At 42.4% G+C, this 20,496-nt stretch overlaps 1 protein-coding gene across 1 annotated transcript; it reads left to right on the plus strand.

The window, feature by feature from the left end:
• The first annotated feature begins 10,109 nt into the window (after positions 1 to 10,109).
• tmem200a (transmembrane protein 200A) lies at positions 10,110 to 19,083 on the plus strand. Its single transcript, XM_049004608.1, has 2 exons — positions 10,110 to 10,790; positions 17,021 to 19,083. Exon 2 carries the CDS (start codon positions 17,041 to 17,043, stop codon positions 18,523 to 18,525), a length of 1,485 nt encoding a protein of 494 aa, XP_048860565.1. The 5' UTR covers positions 10,110 to 10,790; positions 17,021 to 17,040; the 3' UTR covers positions 18,526 to 19,083.
• Positions 19,084 to 20,496: the final 1,413 nt, after the last annotated feature.

Here is a 20,496-nt window from a genome sequence, read left to right on the forward strand (position 1 = left end):
GCATGCTCACTCTGCCCGACGATCGCCCGCGTTGCCAGTGCGTTCGCCCACTTCCGGGTCGATCGTGACAGTAGCCCTTCCGCATCTTTGGACCGTACTTGTGGCCATTTTGAGAGCCTCTCCCGAAATGCCCTTTGGATGATGAATGGCTGACCGTATCGCTGATTAAGCTTATTCCAAGCATCTTTGCCTCATCATCACTTCGGTAGAACGTGCCCTCAAGACATTTATGAGCAGGTCCACTAATATATTTTTTTGGTAATGCAGCTTATCTACTGAAGAGATACCTGTTCTCTGAATAAGTGACATAAAGGATGCTTTCCATTCAATAAAATGAATTGGATCCCCAATAAACACAGCTGACTCTGGCATTGGGAGCCTGTTAATGGCTATGCTGTTCTGAATAGCTTGAGCCAGGTAAGACATATCAGTGAGGGATGGTGTTGTGACATCATGCGAAGGTTGATGTCTATCATAGGTGCTTTGTCTGTTGCAGTCAAACTTAAAGGTCTGGCCATCCATTTCATGTTTAATTTCTCTGTCATAGACTTGTGCACGAGCAAAACCTATATGCCTTTCAGCCTGCAGATTTTCTAATTCAGATCTCTTGCCTTCTAATTCTTTTCTATGTTGCTCCTCTAGTATTCTTATCTTTTCTTGTTGCTTTCTTTCTGCTTGGGCTATTTTATACTCTACCTTCTTTGCTGCGAGCTCTGCAGCTGCTTCTGCCCTTTTTACAGATATACTAGAGTACTTTGAGTGGTGACTGGCGACTGACTGGGAGGCAGCGCCATAAATTGAATGAGCATAGTAAGGCACTAATGCAAGATCGACATCAAAATCTCCATCTACTGCAGTCAACCTTTCGTACACAATTTTAATTATGTCATTAGTTACAGCTTCACATGCTCTTAATTCATTAGTCGGTGTGATACGTTCCCTTGTTTCTCCATAAACTTTCAAAAGATCATTCTTTTCCCTTTCAATGATATCTGCTGTATTGGCCAGCTTAGTTTCTTATATGTTTTCTTTTAATTCTTCCCTTGATTTACGTATCACAACTTCCCAATGTTCGTATAAGCTACGCAACTTTTTTTCTTTTTTACACAATTCCTCCCTTTGATAAGCATGCATTTTCTCAGTAATAACCTTTGGGCGTTCAGAACGCCGAGGCAATTCTTCAACTTCCCTTATTTTACACGCAAGTTCAGCCATTATTTTCTCTTTACTTTTAATTCTTTCTATCAATTCCAGTCTTGCGGCAAATTTGTAAAACTTCCTTTTCAAGTAATAAGCTTTTACATTCCTGGATTTCCTTCTCTATATTTTGTATTTGTTCCTCAATATTTTCCATATTAATACGATTTTATTCCTTACCTAATACTCTGACCATCACGCCGTCCGAAACTCACTGCTGTCCTTAAGCAGTTACACCGTGAAATTCGTCAGCAGCGCAATATGGCGGGCGAAGGTAAAGCTCTTACTGTAGCATTCCCCTCCGGATTGATGGCCGAAAGACTTGACTGATGGTTCACGATTTATTTAAAATAAATTAATTACCAAAAAACCCCGAAACCATCGTAGGAGCTTGTGCCTTTACCAGGGGCGTGCTTAAATCATTTACAAAATACCATAAAGCAAAAAACAAGCACGTTCTCCGCTTAGCTTAGCTTCACGATGTTCTGGTAACCGAAAAACAACCGGAAGTCCCTCAAAAAAAGGGTCCCACTAACAACATGGCAAATAAAACTACATAAGCATAAATGAATGCATACAAATGAATACGTAATATAAACGTACACAAAAAAAATATATGCGATATGCAACTCAATATGTTTTTATAGCATTAATTGGTTTGTCTCATCAAACCTTGGGGTTATTTACAATTGTCTCAAAGCGTTTTACAGCATCCCCACCCAAAGCCCCCAATGAGTAAGTCATAGGTGACAGTGGCAAGGAAAAAATCCCTAGAAGTAAGAAACCTTGGGAGGGACCAGACTCAAAGGGGGAGCCGGCAGGGAGGAGCACGAACTCACAGAAAGGGACCTGATCACCCAGCATCAATACCCTGAAGAGTAGAGGCTCTTATAACAGTCATGAGCCAGCCAACTTCATACAAAAACCATTGGTTTCAGAGTGAGATCTGGGACTAGCTGGTGTCCCCATACTTTTGGCCATATAGTGTAAATCCCAATAAAATGTTTCATAAACTTAAGGTTTTGCTTTTGCGAAAGAGACTCACAAATGGGGCACTGCACGCCTTTTAAGTAAACTCAGAGTTCTGGGCCAAAAGCTGTTCAGAAATCATAAACCAGATCTGGCCCAGTGTCTTTTTGCACAACGTACCAATTCTGGTCCGAATCCACTTTCTGTATTTGAAACAGATAAAGGCCATAAATGGACCAGATTTACATTGAATGTTACCAAATCTGTCCTGTATCTCCAGAGTCAAAAGCCAGATTCAGGTTGGTGAGTCGGTCAGTGGACTAAGTCTCTATGGTGTAATTGGCATATTGCTGGTCTAAGCCCCAGCCTTGGCAGAGGGCACTGTACAGTAGCTGCCCCCCCCCTTCCAAGCTATGTAGAGTGTGTGTGTGTATATATATATATACATACATATCATCAGACACTTACCAGATGTGCAGCTGATGCACTGAGAATCTGAGGTGCGATCGCCCCACGTAGCAAGATGAGTCTGAACCGGATACGAGCCAAAGGTTGTTCAGAAATCACCACAGATGCATAACCTAGATCTGGTCTGGCCCAAATCTGCACCAGAGTCGAAGGTTAAATTCAGATCCAAGCTGAATGAGGGCAGTGAAATGGCTTGGTGGGCTAAGACTCTGTATCTGCCATAAGAAGGTTGCTGGTTCAAGTCCCACCCCCAGCAGTGGGCACTGTGACACCCCCCCCCCCCCCCCCCCCCCCCCATTTCTATGGAAAGTGAGATGAGTGAAGAGAAGTATTCCAATGTACTGGTACTTGTGCAAATAAATCATGTTTATGTTTGTTGAATGTGACTCTTTTTTTCCCAGAGTGACTGCCGATCAGTTCTGCTCCAGGATCCTGCCAAGGGATATGTGGGTATTGAGTGGCTCAGTGGGCTAAGTCTCTGTGCTCGTGAGTAGCAGGTCACTGGTTCGAGCCCCAGCCCTGGTGGAATGCTTATTTAAAAAAGAAAAAAAGGTTCTTTTTGAAGTAGTACTAGATCACTCTTTCTATCATCTTACTCATCATATCTTGGAGGTTAGAGCACAGTGTCAGCACTCCACGAGCTAGGGGTTAAAGGCCTTGCTCAAGGGCCCACAGACATGTAAGCATTCCACCGGGGCCAGGGCTCAAACCAGCAACCTGCTGCTCACGAGCACAGAGACTTAGCCCGCTGAGCTACTCACTGTCCACATATTTCTGGGCAGGATCCTGGAGCAGAACTGGTTAGCAGTCACTCTGGGGAAAATGAGTCTGAGCCACATTTAACAAATGAAAACATTTAATTTGTACCAGTACATTGGAACACTTCCCTTTACTGACCTCAGTTTCCATAGCTGGGGGAGGGTGTGTGTCACAGTGCAAGGTCAGTTAATGTGCAGTGCCCACTGTTGGAGGTGAGGCTTGAACCAACAACCTTCTGATTACAGGCACAGAGTCTTAGCCCACCAAGCCACTCACTGCCCCCATTTGGCACAGATCTGAATTTAACTTTTGACTCTGGTGCAGATTTGGGCCAGACGAGATCCAGATATGATTTATCATACGTATACGGTCAGGCGAATGTGCGCTGGATCGTCAGAGTGCACACAGACCAACTGTATTCATTTAGAACTCTGGACAGATTCTGGTACAGTCTCTCCTGCCTGAATGTCACTGGCACCCAGACCAGATTTAAGGAGAAGCAGGTGGACCGGGCCATGCGGGTATATATCTGCCTTCACCCAATGGATGCACAATAAATAGGAATTACAATAACATACAATAACGGCAATGCCTGCTGACTGTCTCTGATGTACAAATAAATGTTCGTTAATAAACACACTTTTCCACCCAGAAGCTGTACCCAGTGTCCTCTGATATCCCGGTTTGGACTTGTCCTATCTCAGAAGGTATCCTCCTGAAACACTGCCACGGCAACAAGCATCACCGTCGCTATGGAGACATCATCTGCGTCCGCGCGCCTTAAGTGATGAGCAGTATACACTGAGTGAGTAAATATAAAACTACACCTAGATGGTAACAAGACGAACCTTAAACTGAATGCTCATGGGCACACAAAGGGGTAAACATATGCGTAAGTGTGCGGAACGATTCATCAGCGTGTCTCTTTATTGTAAAATGAACAAAGCAGATACAACAGGAAAATAACCAGAACTCCGGTAAGTGATTTTTATTGCACAGTGATTCCAACTTTAATTTCCAGCCAGACATTCAACAGATACATGCACTGTGTATGAGGAACACAGACTGTAACATCCTGTGAATTAGCATGAGGTATCATAACAATGACCATGCAACTAGTATAAGTGAAGCAACAAGGAAGGGAAATGCAGCAACTCTGCTACAGCACTATATTTCTAGGCGATTAGCTCTTTACCTAACAGCTCTATTCACTAAAGAATATTAGCTATATCCTCATTTCTGGACCCCTGTATCATGTATCTTTGTGAAACAGCCTTAAGGTATATTATATGACCTTTTATAACCTTGTTATAAAATTAAAAACTTGGACACTGACTGAGGCGGGTTTGCCAGCCAGGTAAAGATTATACACATCGTTTCGTTTCTAGCGGTTCATACTACAATGTAACATGCTTCAGTAGCCTGAAACATCAATAACCTCCTGACCCTCTCTGTGAAGGGGGCCAATCAACCCTCCATCCCACCCCCGCCCCTCCAATTCTGTGGGTCCCAGTGCAGCCGCGCTGACTGCACTGCCTATAATTCCGCCAGGACATGTATGCATTTGTGATGTGAAGAGATTTGTACACAAACAATATTGATATTGCAACCCTCGCAGGATTGTCCAGAACCCAAAGGCCTCTCGCACCTTGTTGAATGTCATCTCTAATGTAGGGCAAGTGGCATTAAAAGCCTGTTAGATGTGGCTTCGGCAGGATGGTGGTCGACGTCGTTGTTAAGAAATCCGGCCCTATCAGGGAAATGCCATCCAGGCAAATAAGCAGAAGGGGCCGCAGAGAGGAGCCCCATTAGCTCTGTCGGTCAGGGGTTTAGATTATTACAAGCCTCGCAATGTTTGACTGCAGACGGATTGCAGGGAATGCTTTAAAGCTAATAAAGAACTTATTCTCAGCCTGCGGTGTATAAACAAGGATCAAATGTGTTCCCTGACGTGTCCAGAATGCCGATGCTCGTGTCACTCACAGCAATGGGAAAGAATCGTGTCTGAAGCTGTATGACTTTTCCAGGGGCCAGTTTTCAGAAGGATCAGCAATGAGGGGAAAAAACCGCGGGTCAGCGACAGCGTTGGCTAAAAAATGACCCGGGAAGCATGTGTTTGCCATGGAAACCAAGCGTGCAATCAAGCAGAGCTTCGTTGTATCGCCACATGGCCACCTGACACCCTGCTTCACTAAGCCATCATGTGACATTTCTAAAAAAGGACACTGAAGACACACCGCATTTTGGCTGAGGTTAGGAAAATCAAAACTCAGACAGAAAATCCTGCTCTATTTGTTTGAGTGAAATAAATGGTGTACCCCTCGGCATTTACAAACATTTATTCGAAATGCATTCATTTCTTATGTTATTAGTGTCCACAAGGTATGAGAACCGTGGGCTGTGCAGGGTATACTGACTCCCGCAGGCTCGGAAGACTAATAACACATTCAACGAATGAGCAATGAATCGGGAGACAAGCTCCCTATTCTGAACGTCTCATCAAAGGCATTAATTCAAGAGCAAAATATGAGAAAATAAAAGAAAGGAATCTGAAGGCGAGAAAGGGAAGAGATGCTTGGCCTTAGAACTACAGAAGCCTCTTCTGTTTCCTTCTTGGGTGAAGAGGGCCCTTATTTTTAAATTAAGTTCTGTTAAATCAGCAGCTGAAGTAATAAGGTGACAGACCCCACTCCTTAATGTCGTTGCAGTACTAAGCAAAATGCACACCAATACTTTGCTAGAAGCCAATGTCATTATTTACTTTCAAATTGATCAGGAGTTGGTCCAGTCTGGTAGAATTGATTTTCATAAATCATACTGTCAACAGAGGGAAATGCATGTAAATATTTACATTTCTGTCCGTACCACAATACGGTACTGAATGTAAACACATATTGTGTCAATGTGAAGCCCAGGTACAGTATAATATCCCTATTGCTTTCACTCTGGCTATTATTAGTACACAAGTTCTGTGATTGCAAATGAACGGGCATGATAATAAATGGTGTATATTGTAAGAACCACAAAACTCCCGTGTAAGTTCGACATCACAGAACATGCACACAGTAACCTTACACGTGATCATCCTTTTTAAATGATTATGATTGTGAGAATATCAAATGAACAACTGCAAAGTCCTGTAAGTTACCATGGTTACATCAACTCTATTTTTAAATATACTTTAATAGTGCATGTTTACTCTCACGTCTCTCGTGGATATCATGTAGACGCCTGGTATACACTGAGAAGAGGCTTTCTGCATTACGGGGTCATAGCTGGTTCCAGCGAGTCATGATTTGTATGCCTGATGGTGAGTATTAAAAAAAGATATTCCCTTAGTTTTATGGATTAAGTGCTGTAGTAGTACACAGTAGTTTCACAGAATGGGTGAGGAGCTCTGCTGTTGTTCCATTCATGGTTAGAATCATTTAAATATTTGAAAACAGAAATGAATATAGGCTGAAATGATGCGATCAGCAGTTAGAAACTCTACAAGGTAATGGCCCTTCAGAAAATGTGCGTAAGAGTCAGCTGGGTGCACAGCCATCCATACTGCAAATGACAGTAATCTCACTAATGAAAAACCAATTACTTTAATTAAGAGTTAATTATATTACTTTTCATTACATTAAATTGATACGTAATAAAGAGTGGATGCAATTGACTGGTTTTTTTTATATAAAAGACTGTGAAGGACTGAGTAGGACAAATGAGTGCATATAAATGTAGGGATGTCACTGGATCTGACAGACTGGCTCAGAAACACAACAGTGTGATGCTTGTTTCAACATATGCCCAAAACAAATCGGCAACAAATCTAGCTAGTAAACCAGAACAAGCTTTACTTCTCAGCTACAGATGGCCCAAACAAATCCAACAAGCCTAGCTACTCAGCTACAAATGGTCATATACCTTTCCACATCGGTAAATATAGGCAGTCCTGCCATAAATTACAGCCATCTACATCGTTTACAGATTTTCCCTGAGAGTGGGTGATGGTTCAGTTTTGTGATAATCTTCTGTGCAATAATTTGTAGTGTTTTGCACGTTCAGTATCCATAATAGTGACTTTTGACTAGCAATCAGTTTCTCTGTCCTAGTGTGGTTTGTGCATGTTTGGAACATGATGTCATGAGTTTTGAGATTATTCCCCTCAACGCATTAAATAATTTTGCAGTTTTCGTGAACAAGCACGCAATTTGTTGCCTCCTGTTGCTTTGAAAGCTCCCATATCAAAGTGCAGACTGTCAGGCCTTTTCAATAGCGGACACACACTGCTAACTGGCATTCATATTAAAATGACTCACCCTTCTTTGTAATCGCAATTTCATTATTTCAATTTTGAAGTTCATTTGGTATGTGGCATTTCCATTATGTTGTTGACTCCTTGTCTTTGTCTTAAGACCAAAGTCCTGCATTAAACATTAAACTATGCAAATATCCTTGGTTTGCTACTTTGGAAAGGGAGTGGAAAATCAGCATTTGAGTTATAAGAATAGCCCAGAGTGCATGTGGAGATGCAGGTGGTACTGCAACATTCAAAGGATAGGTGGGGTAACTTAAATATCCGGTTTTCAATGTATAACTGAGTGAAGAAGCAGCATAATATGTTTTATAAATCCCACCCATACTGTACAAGACACTGGGAATGCGTGAGACCTTGGAAGAGTATGAAGATATTCACAAAGAACTACCTTTAAAATAATTGCTCCGAAAGTGGCTTTCATCTGCCGAATGGCAGGATTCTGAACATATAAAGTGTCTGTAATAAAAGCCAGATGAGTTCTCCCCTCAACCATCATCACACAATGCTTCCATTAATGAAGGAGAACTGAATTGCAGCCCTGTGATTATTCCTGGATGTGGCCCTTCATTTCAAGATCCACAGTTAGCTTGCATTTTTCACGAGGAGCCTTGCCAAGAACTAAAATAAAATGTTTACTGAGGCACAAATGATACACAGTTACAGCCACCTTTAGATTGCCGATTAGCATGCGGGGTTATAGCCACGTAATGCTACAGTCCATCACCATTCAATACGCATCCGTCCAGCTGCGAATACAATAAGATACACGTTTACCAACATGGCTGACACCCGGGACGCATTATTTGAGCATCACACAATAGCTGTGCCTGCGATGTGTTTACTTAACCTGGATCAACATTTAGCTGGAGTTAATAGAGCGAAACACGGGAGTTCGACCTTGACGGTGTTCACCTCCATTTAGATTTCGGAGTCAGGGTGGCATCATCGTCACATTATAGATACACAGTTACACAGCATACAGTGGCAGGAAGTCATGTTCCCCAGGACCACAGTGCTACATATATACACAAAGTGAATAGACAGACAGGAGGAGCCAGAGTAGCTGCTGCTTCTGTGCGTGCCGCCATCTTGGTTCAATCCAATTTAAGCCCCCTACGCGACACATTATCTCACACTGCAAGCCTTTGAGAAGCCACATGAAATATATTTGTATATATTGTACTTCCAACACTCTAACTACAAGGGTTATATGCATGGAGAACAAAGTTGCAGTGAACGAGCGGCACCAGGGCATTCATACAAATTCAACTCTGGCCAGCAAGGGCTGTGATGTCACCACTGGCCAACAAAGGTGAAATTATCCTATTCAAAATGGAGGACACTCACTCATGTGGGGGACGGGAGCACGCTCAAGGAATGCAAATGAAAAAAAACATATGTCCCTGTGCCATATGTGAAAATACAAAAAATCTGTTATGTACACTATGCATCATAGATACACAGGAAATAACAGACAGGAAAACATCTGCAATGTTTTAGATCAGTGGCTCTTAACCATTTTTGCAGCAAGCGACCCAATTTTTACCATGCCGGCTCAGTCGCCACCCTGTATCAAATACAGGTTTAAATTAACGTTATGATCAAGGTCATGTGCACTCTGCAGTCTACGCCAATCAATGTCTATCGCTCAAATCTGATTGGATGTGCCAATTAAGCATCAGTAGTTTGATTTCTTGGATTGGTTGAAAGTTTTCTAGTTTTGCGCTAAGCATTTGCAGACCCAAGACCTCTTTATATAGGTTAACTCTAGGACTGGGGCTGGGAAATCTGATCGTGGATCAGCATAGGAGCTCGATGGTTTTAAAATACTTACATTTACAACTCTCCTTGCCACCCACATTTGTTAGATTGCAATCTTTGGCATTTTAACACTCTAATGGTCTTACCAGAAATCTAATGACTTGTATTATTGTTGTACCTTATACACCGCAATCGTATAAATTGGCATATGACAACTGTCCTTTTAACAAGAAATCCTAACAAGGAATTACCATATGGCTTTCCAAATGATGTCATCTGAAGACCAGATTTACAAACATACATAGGGCTATTGTCCCTGCCTTTGTCCTATATATTTAACTTTAACGGCACAAGGGAGACGCGTTCCGATCTCAAAACATTAAACCAAACCGGCTCAGTTAATTTTGAGTTTAAATCGCTGGTGTATGGCACAAGGACGCCAGTAACAGCTCACACAAAACGTGGTTTGATTGTTTATTAAAGACACGCGGTTTTACGCAGTTTGACGATTAAGAAACTACTACGTACTGGGACCCCCCTCCCCCCCATCCCTAGGTGTGTAACGCGCATAACCTCCCCCCCCCCACCACTTGGCCGTGAGTTGGCGGAGCGTCACGTGGCTCTACAAAAGCACGGTCGCCGTCGCTCGCTGGCATTGCATGGAGCTGCAAGCGTGGGAAGACGGTGCATCTAAAGGCAAGGATAGTTAGTTTCACGCCAGTTTACAAGTGGCCTGTGCGTTTCCCCTTCCACATGAAACCAACATTTCTAAATATGAAATCATTTTTAACAGAAGATTCAAGCTGATTTTAAGTCCAACTTTATCCAGGTTTTTTTTTTGTTTCTTAATAATTAGACTGCTTTATATTAAATGTGAATGCGCGCTATATTCATTGATAAATGCAGAGTTAACCATAGTTGAGATCTGATTTTTTCCCCAGCAATTCATGACTTGGCAAACTTTGTAACTCCGCCTCCTTAGAAGACCATTGGGGTAGAGATGGAAGGAACTTGGGGCGCTTAAAATAACTGAAATAACAGAGCTGTGATCTCGACGAGTCCATGGCTTATTCACATTGTGCTGGATAACAGTCATGTCTCTGAAATGGGGATGAATAGCGAGCGGGAGGCAACGCAATGGAAGTTGTTTTTCCACCGAGACATGCCAGTTTAGATTTGAGAGCATACACTTTCTTAAAAGAAATACACCGGGAATACAAAAAGCCATGGAGCCGAGATATGGAGAGGCGCAAAAAGCTGGTCGCATCAAGCGATCGCCTGCGTAATGCACAAGTAACGATGGGACATTAAAAATCACTTCTCCACACAGGTGAGTTGATATTACAATTGGCGTGTTTAACTTATCTACATCTTTGTACAATATATGCTCAATAAAACCTATATCCTTCAATAGTTAAGATAAAGTATCACTAAAGCGCTCAGGGTGCCGTTAAAATGTGATCCAGCCGAACATGTGGGGAAGCCAAGTAAAAGGAAAACGCATTTGTTTCATTTACTTTGAGATGCATGTCTGGATACTTTACAAAAGTCAGATTTCGCGAACGTTGTTCCAAATATTTCATTTTTGCTTTGTCTATGTGCACGATTCATTATCAGAAACATCCGATCACTAACAGCTGCTGTAACACTAAGGCTTTGTGTCTGGCAAATAGTTCGTATTGCTGTTAATTCTGAGTACTTTAAATGATTTAGCGTTCGTTAGTAAATGAACGCTTCAGATATCCTAAATACAGCGCATTCAGCCCCGTTAATCATTATCTCTTTATTGTGTCTTCCTCCTTGCATCATTGTTTCCCTGATGAAATAAACGCCTTTTAAGGAATCGCGGATCAGATTACTTATTTCTGTGGCCATCTTAAGATTTTGATCACATTTTGGACAGCATGCATAGGATTAGTTCGAGGAAAGGTCCGAATTGCCACCGTATTAGAGTGAGAACCGCTGTCTGTCGGTCGGCCGCCGATCGCACGAAGCGCACACGCGTAAGCTTATAACCCAGGCGCTGCTTTTTTAGCCCGATTCGCTGTAATCACTGAAAACAACCAGATACCATCAAGGACAGAAAGAAAACACTTTCCAGTAATGTTTAATGATAAAAGTGACGGTAATGATAAGTCGCCATGTTCCTCTACAACTAAATACGTGCTGTTCAATTTTAGACAATAGTCGGACAATACAGTTTGTCTCACAATAGATATGCTACTGACTGGCATTAATTAATATAGTCGGTTATTATTGATGTTTCGGTAACAACCTACTATTTCATAACGTATTAATTAATATTAAAGCTAGAATATGCATAGTTTATACACAAACAATTCCCATTCTGTTGGGGGCGGGAGGGGTGCTCTAGTGCCCCCTCACAAATTTCAGACGCGTACTTGATTTTATTCTAGATCTGGCACTATACTCAAAACCCTTCTGTTATAAATAAGAATTTGTCTATTTCTCCTTAAAATGACTATTATGCGATAGATAACCAATAACCAGTCTGGTTTCAGCAATTTATTTGGCGAAAAAGGTGAGAACCAGTTACCCATCGAGGTTTCATCTGGGGTTTCGCCTACCAACCTGCAGATCGTATTCAGTATACATTACCGCTGTGCTTGTCAAATAAGTCATTCAAGCGCCAAAAATAAGACTTAATTTACTCGCATTGGTTTCTGTGCATTGTTTTGCGCGAGCAGAATTAATTTTTTTTTGCTCGTGACAACATGTGAAACTATTTTTTTTAATCGTAAACATGAAATTTATGTGAGGGCAGCAAAGGGAATATATCGGGAATATTTTTGCTATTTATTAAATCTTTATACTTTTTATTAATGCCTTTTCTTCCTCAGACTGCAAACAACAATGAAATACTAAACTTTCCTTATATTAGTATTTTTTGTGCTTATGAACGGTCTCTGTGCACATGATTCACCCCTTATTTGGTCATACTAAATTGGTATTATAAATAATTTATGTACAGTTTTATCTAACAATGCTGGCATTGTTAAGTAGCATTTATCTTTTAATTATGACATACAAGTTACCTAGTCAAGTCTTGTTTTGGTAAGTAATTAGTTCCCTCTTCTGACGAAGATCTGTCTATCAGAGTAACAGTTAATTTTTTGGTATATAGTACTGAAGTTATTTTATGTGTTGGAAACTATCATTTCCAGAACGTCATCCCTGTCAACAATAGTTTGTTAGTTCACGAGTTTGATGGGGTGTCACGTGATGGTTCCACGTGATCAAAATTTTTTCTCCTTTTCTAAAGCTTTTATAAATTCTCTGCACGTTGCAAGAAATGAAACATGCGTATCCTCACTACTAAGTATATACCACTTACTACTGAACATCAATTTGACATTAGTATGTCTGATGTTACCTTAAAAGGTATACAATCATGTTATGTTTTTAAATGAACATAACGTACCAACATTTTCTTCTATGAGATATATGTCAAGAGGGCTGATGACAGACTGGATCATACTAATTAGGAATTATCTAATCTGAATACTCTTACTAATACTCTGATTGGAGTACACCTAAGTGTTGTCTTACCAGCTATGAAGAATACCACTTGGTCAAAAGTCAGCTCCATTATGTCACAACAGATGCGGTTAACAAAGGTCCTTCTTTATTACTAAGCTGCCTTTTCTCTGCCTGCCTTAAATACCATTCCTGCCTGGCACAAACATGATATGATGTCTCTTCATGTTTGCTTGGCTCTAACAGTTTTGGAGGCAACAGGGCAAAAAAACTGCCACTGGTTATGAGTCCCGGTGGATTCGACGTCTTTTCACAACCTCGGAAAAACCGAAAGTAGTAATTAAAGCAAAGTTTGTGATTCATGCGCCCACGAACCATTCTGCAGAAGTCCGGATTTGCATGTTCACTTCTTGGCTTGTCAACCCACCAGGAGCGTGCAGATTCTGGGAAAGGGGAAGAGATACAGCCACATTTTAATTAGTCAACACAGTTGCTATTCACAAGCATCCCCCAAGGAAACCATTATTAACATGTTTATTGTGCCCAGATTCACCGGAACATCCACGGTGCCGCTTTGCAATCCCATTCTGTCAGTATACTGACATGACAGCCACCCAGGGAGGCAGTGACTTTTAACGATATGCAAATCACAAAAAGGGGCGGAGACTCATAATAATGCTGAAAATATCACCAATCACAATGTACCCCTGAAACCACCATGTGCATCATTCCTTATGTCAAGTCGCAGTTAAATAATCCACTATGATATACACTCACCGAGCACTTTATTACGAGCACCATGCTAATACGAGGTAGGGCCTCCCTTTACTCTCAAAACAACCTCAGTTGGCATGAATCCCACAACATACCAAAAGTATTTACAGGTTTTGGTCCATTCCCCCAAAGCCCTATATTGGATTCAGATCCGGAGACTGGGAAGGCCACTGAAGATCAGGAAACCAGTCTGAGATAATCTACCTTTCACAAAGTAAAGATCATCATGCTGGAAGTAGTTGTTAGCAGGCGAGTAAATGGTAGCCATGAAGGGACGGCCATCAGCAACAGACTCCGGTAGGCTGTGGCATTCAAGTAATGATGCATTTGTATTAACGGGCCCACAGTGTGCCAGGAAAACATTTCTCACACCGTTACACCACCAGCAGCCTGGACTGTTGACACAAAGCAGGTTGCGTCCATGGATTCATTCATTCATTCATTCATTCATTCATTCATTCAATCATTAACCTGTGTTTTACCAGGCAAATCATTAACAACAGTTTCTTATTTACAATGACAGCCTGGCAAGTGCCAGAAAAACAAAACAAAAATGGAAACAAATTAATTAAAACACATAACAGAGCGATTAAACAGAATTAGAACATTTACACGTGTCATTAAAAATGTCCGTAAATAAGCCTTTGAAGGCCACGACAAAAGGATTCATGCTGTAGATGCCACATTTTGTAGAAGCTGTGAGCCTCAGCAGATATCAAGATTTGTCAGACCAGGCTACTTGTTTCCAGTCTTCAACTGTCCAAATGTGGTGATCCTGCACGCACTGCATTCTCAGCTTGCTGTTTTGGGATGACAGGGTCGGACATTCACATGGTCTTCTGCTCTTGTAGGTTCGACATTTTGCGCACTCAGGTGCTATTTTGCTCACCACAGGTGTACAGCGTGGTTATCTGACTTACCATAGCTTTTCTGCAAGCTCAAAATAGTTTGGCCATTTCCCTCTGACCTCTGTTGTCACCATGGCATTTCCATCCACAGCTGACCTGCTCACTGGATGATATTTGTTTTTTGCACCATTCTGAGTAAATGAACAAAAAAATCCCAGTTGATCAATAGTATCTGAAATACTAATACCAGCCCATCTGGCACCATGAAACGTGCCACAGTCAGTCACTATCACCTTTCTTCCCCATTCAGGTGTTTCATGTGAACATTAACGGAAGCTCCTGCCCAGAATATGCATGAATTTATCCACTGCGCTGCTGCCACGTCATTGGCAGGTTATACATTTGCACAAATAAGCAAGTGTACAGGTGTTTAAGAAAGTGCAATAATGGCAACAAAAAAAAATAAATATTAACGGAAAACACCACTCTCAGTTTTCTCATTATTTACCTTTCACTGCACATCTTGCTCCTGACTGGCATTTAATGAACTTTAGATAAGGTCAACATCTGAAGGGGTTTAACACCTGCGCTTAATCCCTGGCAAATCAAGGGATAAGAACTGCAAGCGTAGCTTCTTCTCTGTGGAGATTCCTCCATAGTATGACCAGATTTCACCAACATGCGATACTGTATAAGGAAACTGGCTAGACGCTACATATTCCCGGGATTTGGAACATCACTATGGAGGATTTGTCAGAATAGATCATTTTTATTTATTTAGTGTTTATTTCTAATGTGATGTAATTGGGCATGGCGGGAAGGCCAGTGGATTGCTAAGGGACTGAAGTAATGTCCCTAGACAAGCAGCACAGGTCTCACTTCAGGATTACGCCGGTTGTTGATGTTTCACTCCAGATCTGCAATGGCAGATGAGCCAAGGACACAAACAACCTCATCTTAGCAACAACTTTCCATTCGCTTTCACAATTAGGCCTTGAGAACGGCTTAACTTTGTTTACATCTGTCAGCATTTATTTGCAGTGACCTGGCAGTCGGAGAACATTGAGATGACTGGACTGATTATACAGCCTATTCCAGCGTCATTATTATGTTGTCAGGTTTCGCAGGAGAGGATAAACTTGGGAACATTACTTTTCGCAGTTGTACTTTTCTAACAATTGCGGGCAGCGTCTAGTGCTATGAGAAATGGACTAGCTATGGAGTCTGCACATGCGAGATTTGGGTCATGTGGCAGGCAACATGTGCGTCTCGGAGGCAGCATTCCAGTATTCATCATGGCCATCAGGTCCAGTGCCTTTCTGCAGTAATAAACACAACGTGAGATTATTCCCCAAAGTTTAGAGAGGGTATGAGAGCTGGAGAGGAAGAAGTTAAGGGAACGCTTGCAAATGTGACTTCCTGTGAGGTTGCCAGATTGGGGTTTGTCTGCTTCCAAATATGGATTTACTTGCCATGTATTTCCTATTCCCTATTTATATACTATCATATTAATATATTAAAATTCACAAATCAGCTATTGCCTTGAGGTTGTGATGCTTGTCAAAGAAATTGTTCTATCTACATGATGATGATTTTTGGTATTTGAGGCATTTGAATCTTATTTCAGCTTGAAAAAGAAACCGAGTGCTTTTATTTTCCACTCAGTCAAAAGGTCTTGAGGTTACATCAGTCGCATTCCTGTGAGTCTCTTTAACAGCTGTCCTGCACCAGCAATCAGAAACGTTTCTCTGCAGGATATTCGTCGTTATTCTGCCTCTCCTTTGTTTTCTCTGTAGGCTAGGCACTGATACATTCTCTCGCCATTGTCCCTTCTGTAGAGAAAAGACTGATATGTTCTGTCTCCATTGTCTTTTCTGTAGATTAGACATTATGTTCCCCCTCCCACTGATACGTTCCATTTCCATTGTTTTCTCTTTAGGATAGACACTGATACGTTCCATCTCCATTGTTTTTTCTGTACGGTAGACACTGATACGTTCCATCTCCATTGTTTTTTCTGTACGGTAGACACTGATGTGCTCCCCCTCCATTGCAGTTTCTGTAGATTACACATTATGTTCCCCCTCCCCTGCCATTTCTGTGGGGTAGACACTGATACGTTCCATCTCCATTGTTTTCTCTTTAGGATAGACACTGATACGTTCCATCTCCACTGTTTTTTCTGTAGGGTAGACACTGATACGTTTCATCTCCATTGTTTTCTCTTTAGGATATACACTGATACGTTCCATCTCCATTGTTTTCTCTTTAGGATATACACTGATACGTTCCATCTCCATTGTTTTCTCTTTAGGATAGACACTGATACGTTCCATCTCCATTGTTTTTTCTGTACGGTAGACACTGATACGTTCCATCTCCATTGTCTTTTCTGTAGGGTAGACACTGATATATTCCATCTCCATTGTCTTTTCCTTAGGGTAACCAAGAGCAGTGGTGATGATTGCTACCGGTGGTGTCATCACAGGCCTCGCAGCCTTGAAGCGGCAGGACTCGGCGCGGTCCCAGCAGCACCTGGCTATGTCCACGCCGGACCCCACACAAGAGAAGAAGCGAACGAGGCGCAAGCCCCGGGCTGATGTGGTTGTAGTCCGCGGAAAGATCCGGCTGTACTCTCCGTCTGGGTTTTTCCTCATCCTCGGCGTGCTGATACTGATGGCTGGCATAGCCATGGCTGTACTAGGCTACTGGCCACACAAGGAACACCTGCTGGTGCCGGATACGAAGCTGTCCGCCAATGACACCCAGGTGACCCAAGGTCATGAAGGCACCGTGTCTCAGTTCTTTGAGCAGCACCTGCACTCAGAGAAGATGAAGATGCTCGGTCCCTTCACCATGGGCATTGGCATCTTTATCTTCATTTGTGCTAATGCTATTCTCCATGAGAACAGGGACAGGGAGACCAAAGTCATCCACATGAGGGACATGTACTCCACTGTGATTGACATCCACAGCCTGAGGATCAAGGAGCATAAGTGCATGAACGGGGCCTACGTCGCCCCCTATGGGGAGCGTGAGGTGAGGACGTATGAGAACCAGTGCGCCTCCAAGCTGGCTGCCAACACGCTGCTAACTTTCTCGGGGATGGGGAATGACGTGCGGATGTCGCGGAGGACCAGCTCCGCCGAGGAGGAAGAGAGTTTGCTGAACGAGGCCAAGGGAGCCTCGAGCTTCCTACAGCCCAGATACCAGGAGTGCTCGGGCTCCATCTTCGGGCTGCAGCCAGATGGCGGCCGGTACCGAGACGACAGGAGCAGCACCCTGAAGAAATGCCAGACGAAATCCATTGTGTCATCTTCTATCAGCGCATTCACTCTCCCCGTGATAAAGCTCAACAACTGCGTCATCGACGAGCCCGACATCGACAACATTTCTGAGGACTCCGAGCTTCGAAGGGTCCGGCCCAGACCTCCTTCGATGGAGTCTCTGGTGGTTCCCTGCCCAGACATAGCCAAAGCATTCATACCCCCCGGCATGGTGCTCCCCAGGAGCTCCTCTATCGAGTCACCCTCCTCTGCATCCTCACAGACTTCTCTGTCGCCGGGGTCCACCAGCGGCCGGTTCCTGTCTCCAGGGGCCGCACGGAAGGATTTTGGGTCCAACAACTCCCTCCACATGCTCTCCGCCCACTCCAAGTCCTTAGACCTGGAGAGGGGGCCCAAGACCCTCACAGTGCAGCCCGAGCAGAGGAAGCACCCCAGCTGGCCACGACTGGATCGCAGCAACAGCAAGGGGTACATGAAGCTGGAGAACAAGGAGGATCCCATTGACAGGCTGCTGGTGCCACAGGTCTCCAACAAACAGGACTATACCAAAAAAGAGAAACTGCTCATGATCTCCAGGTCCCACAACAACCTCAGTTTCGAGCACGACGACTTCATGAGCAACACTTTGAAGAGGGGCGCCTCCGAAACTAGGTTCTAAAAGCATCTCTCCAGATGAATGATTAATAAGTCTTACAGTGGTGTTATTATGAAGAATGTTGTGAATCAGTGTCGGCTGTATAAATCACTATTTTCACAACACTCTATACTTCTAGGAATTTGAAGCAGCAGAAATGTTGTAACTGATTTGTGAGTTCTTTAGGTAGACTTCTCAGGTTATGAGTGTGTGAAATCAGCGAATCAGGGTAGCGGTGCATTGTGGGTGCACTTAGTAAAGAAACTAAAAATGATGCCTGAACGTTTGATTGACGTATTAAGGAGGATGGACATGAAAGCGGCGAAAAGAGAAAAATCGAATTGCCTTGTGTTTCGTTTTAACTGTTACGTTTATATCTGTGCAGTGTTCAGATAAGGTATTGTTTAAGATGGTCAGTATATTGTACCAGAGCTGGCTAGATATTTTGCTATGGAGCTTTCAATAATTTATTGTTCCTAATACAGCTATTTTTGAAAAGAAAAAATAAAAAAAAACAGTGAAGAGGAAAAGCATTAATGTACCATTTACATTTCTCGTAATAAAATGCGACTTTTCTGCTAATGTCTCTGTTGTGTACATCCTCTAGGATATAAAAAAAATTGATAGATATAAACCTGATAATTTATGCAGTTCATTTATGGCAAAGAGGGAGTCTTTCTCAGATGTGTGGAGATGAGAAAACTACTTAATGTATGATCATGTTTGTTGCCGTCAAAGGCTTTTAAATTGTACCTAATTTTAGATTTTTACCTGACCTCTTATAAGCTGCTGTTCATAAGCAGCACAGGAGGCAGCTGGCAAGAATAACGGACAAATAGAGCATGTGCTAAACTGGGAAACCCCCTGAAAACTGACCAAATATGCGTAGAATTGCAAAGAATTTGACAAATGCAATATGCACCATTTCTTACTGTCAGTAAGTGGCACTGGACAAAAATATGATGCTGGTTTTCGTTTTGCAATTACATGATGTCGCCATAGCTGGAAAAACATTCTCCCCTTGGCAGGAAAGTTAAAACCTTCCTCTACTTAAGAGGGGGTGCTTTGGGAGTATCTCACTCCGCATTCTGGCAGGCTTTCAAGACTCATTTCCACTGGGATGGATATGGAAAGATGTCCCTGAACACCAGAGGCATTTCAATCACTTGTCACCTGCCTGACATCCACCCATTTCCCAGAAAGGAAGTGAAATTAAATAAACATGAAATAAATAAATACCTTCGTACAGGTAGGCATCAATCTTGTATCTGAAATTTGCAATATGCCAATATAAGAAAGCGGACTCTTATTTCGAAGGTTGTGGCACGAAATTGCACAGAAAGATGAAGCTTTCGTCAATAACCACGTCTAAATTAGGAGTCCCCCCCCACATGTCAGCATTGATGAAAAATACCTGGTCTTATTCACCTGCTGCAACGGCTGCGGCTGCCGGCGAAAGCGATCGAGGCTCTGGATGAGCTATCAGGCCAACAATCATGCCAGCAAAATGACAGGCCTTTCTGGCTCAGCCATCAGCGTCTCTCCTCGCTACCACCCACAGCAGTGCCTTCAGAATCAGGCTATTTGTGACAAACTGCAGGATGAGGGGGGCTGATCTGTCTGCATGGGCTAATTTTGTTGTTTTGAATCTAAAAACAACAGCCACGCATTTCTAGCCACAATACGCATGGTCTTGCATGGTTTCGCATCATTTTCATTAGTGTGAAATATCTCGCAGCACAATTCCTAAAATAAAGAGGCAACGCTATTATAGGATGTTTGGATAATGTTTGTATGCGTGTGTATATTATTTATATATATATATATATATATATATATATATATATATACATATATATATATATATATATATATATACACACACATACACACACACACACATACATACATACATACATACACACACACACATACACACACACACACACACACACACACACACTCTGGCCTGAAAGGTGGTCAGCACTGCCATAA

The sequence above is a fragment of the Brienomyrus brachyistius genome, unplaced genomic scaffold, assembly GCF_023856365.1.
Source record: "Brienomyrus brachyistius isolate T26 unplaced genomic scaffold, BBRACH_0.4 scaffold112, whole genome shotgun sequence".
NCBI lineage: Eukaryota > Metazoa > Chordata > Actinopteri > Osteoglossiformes > Mormyridae > Brienomyrus > Brienomyrus brachyistius.

What these genes read in the sequence shown, in the direction of transcription:
- tmem200a (XM_049004608.1), top strand. Translation starts at nt 17,041, where the DNA reads ATGATTGCTACCGGTGGTGTCATCACAGGCCTCGCAGCCTTGAAGCGG.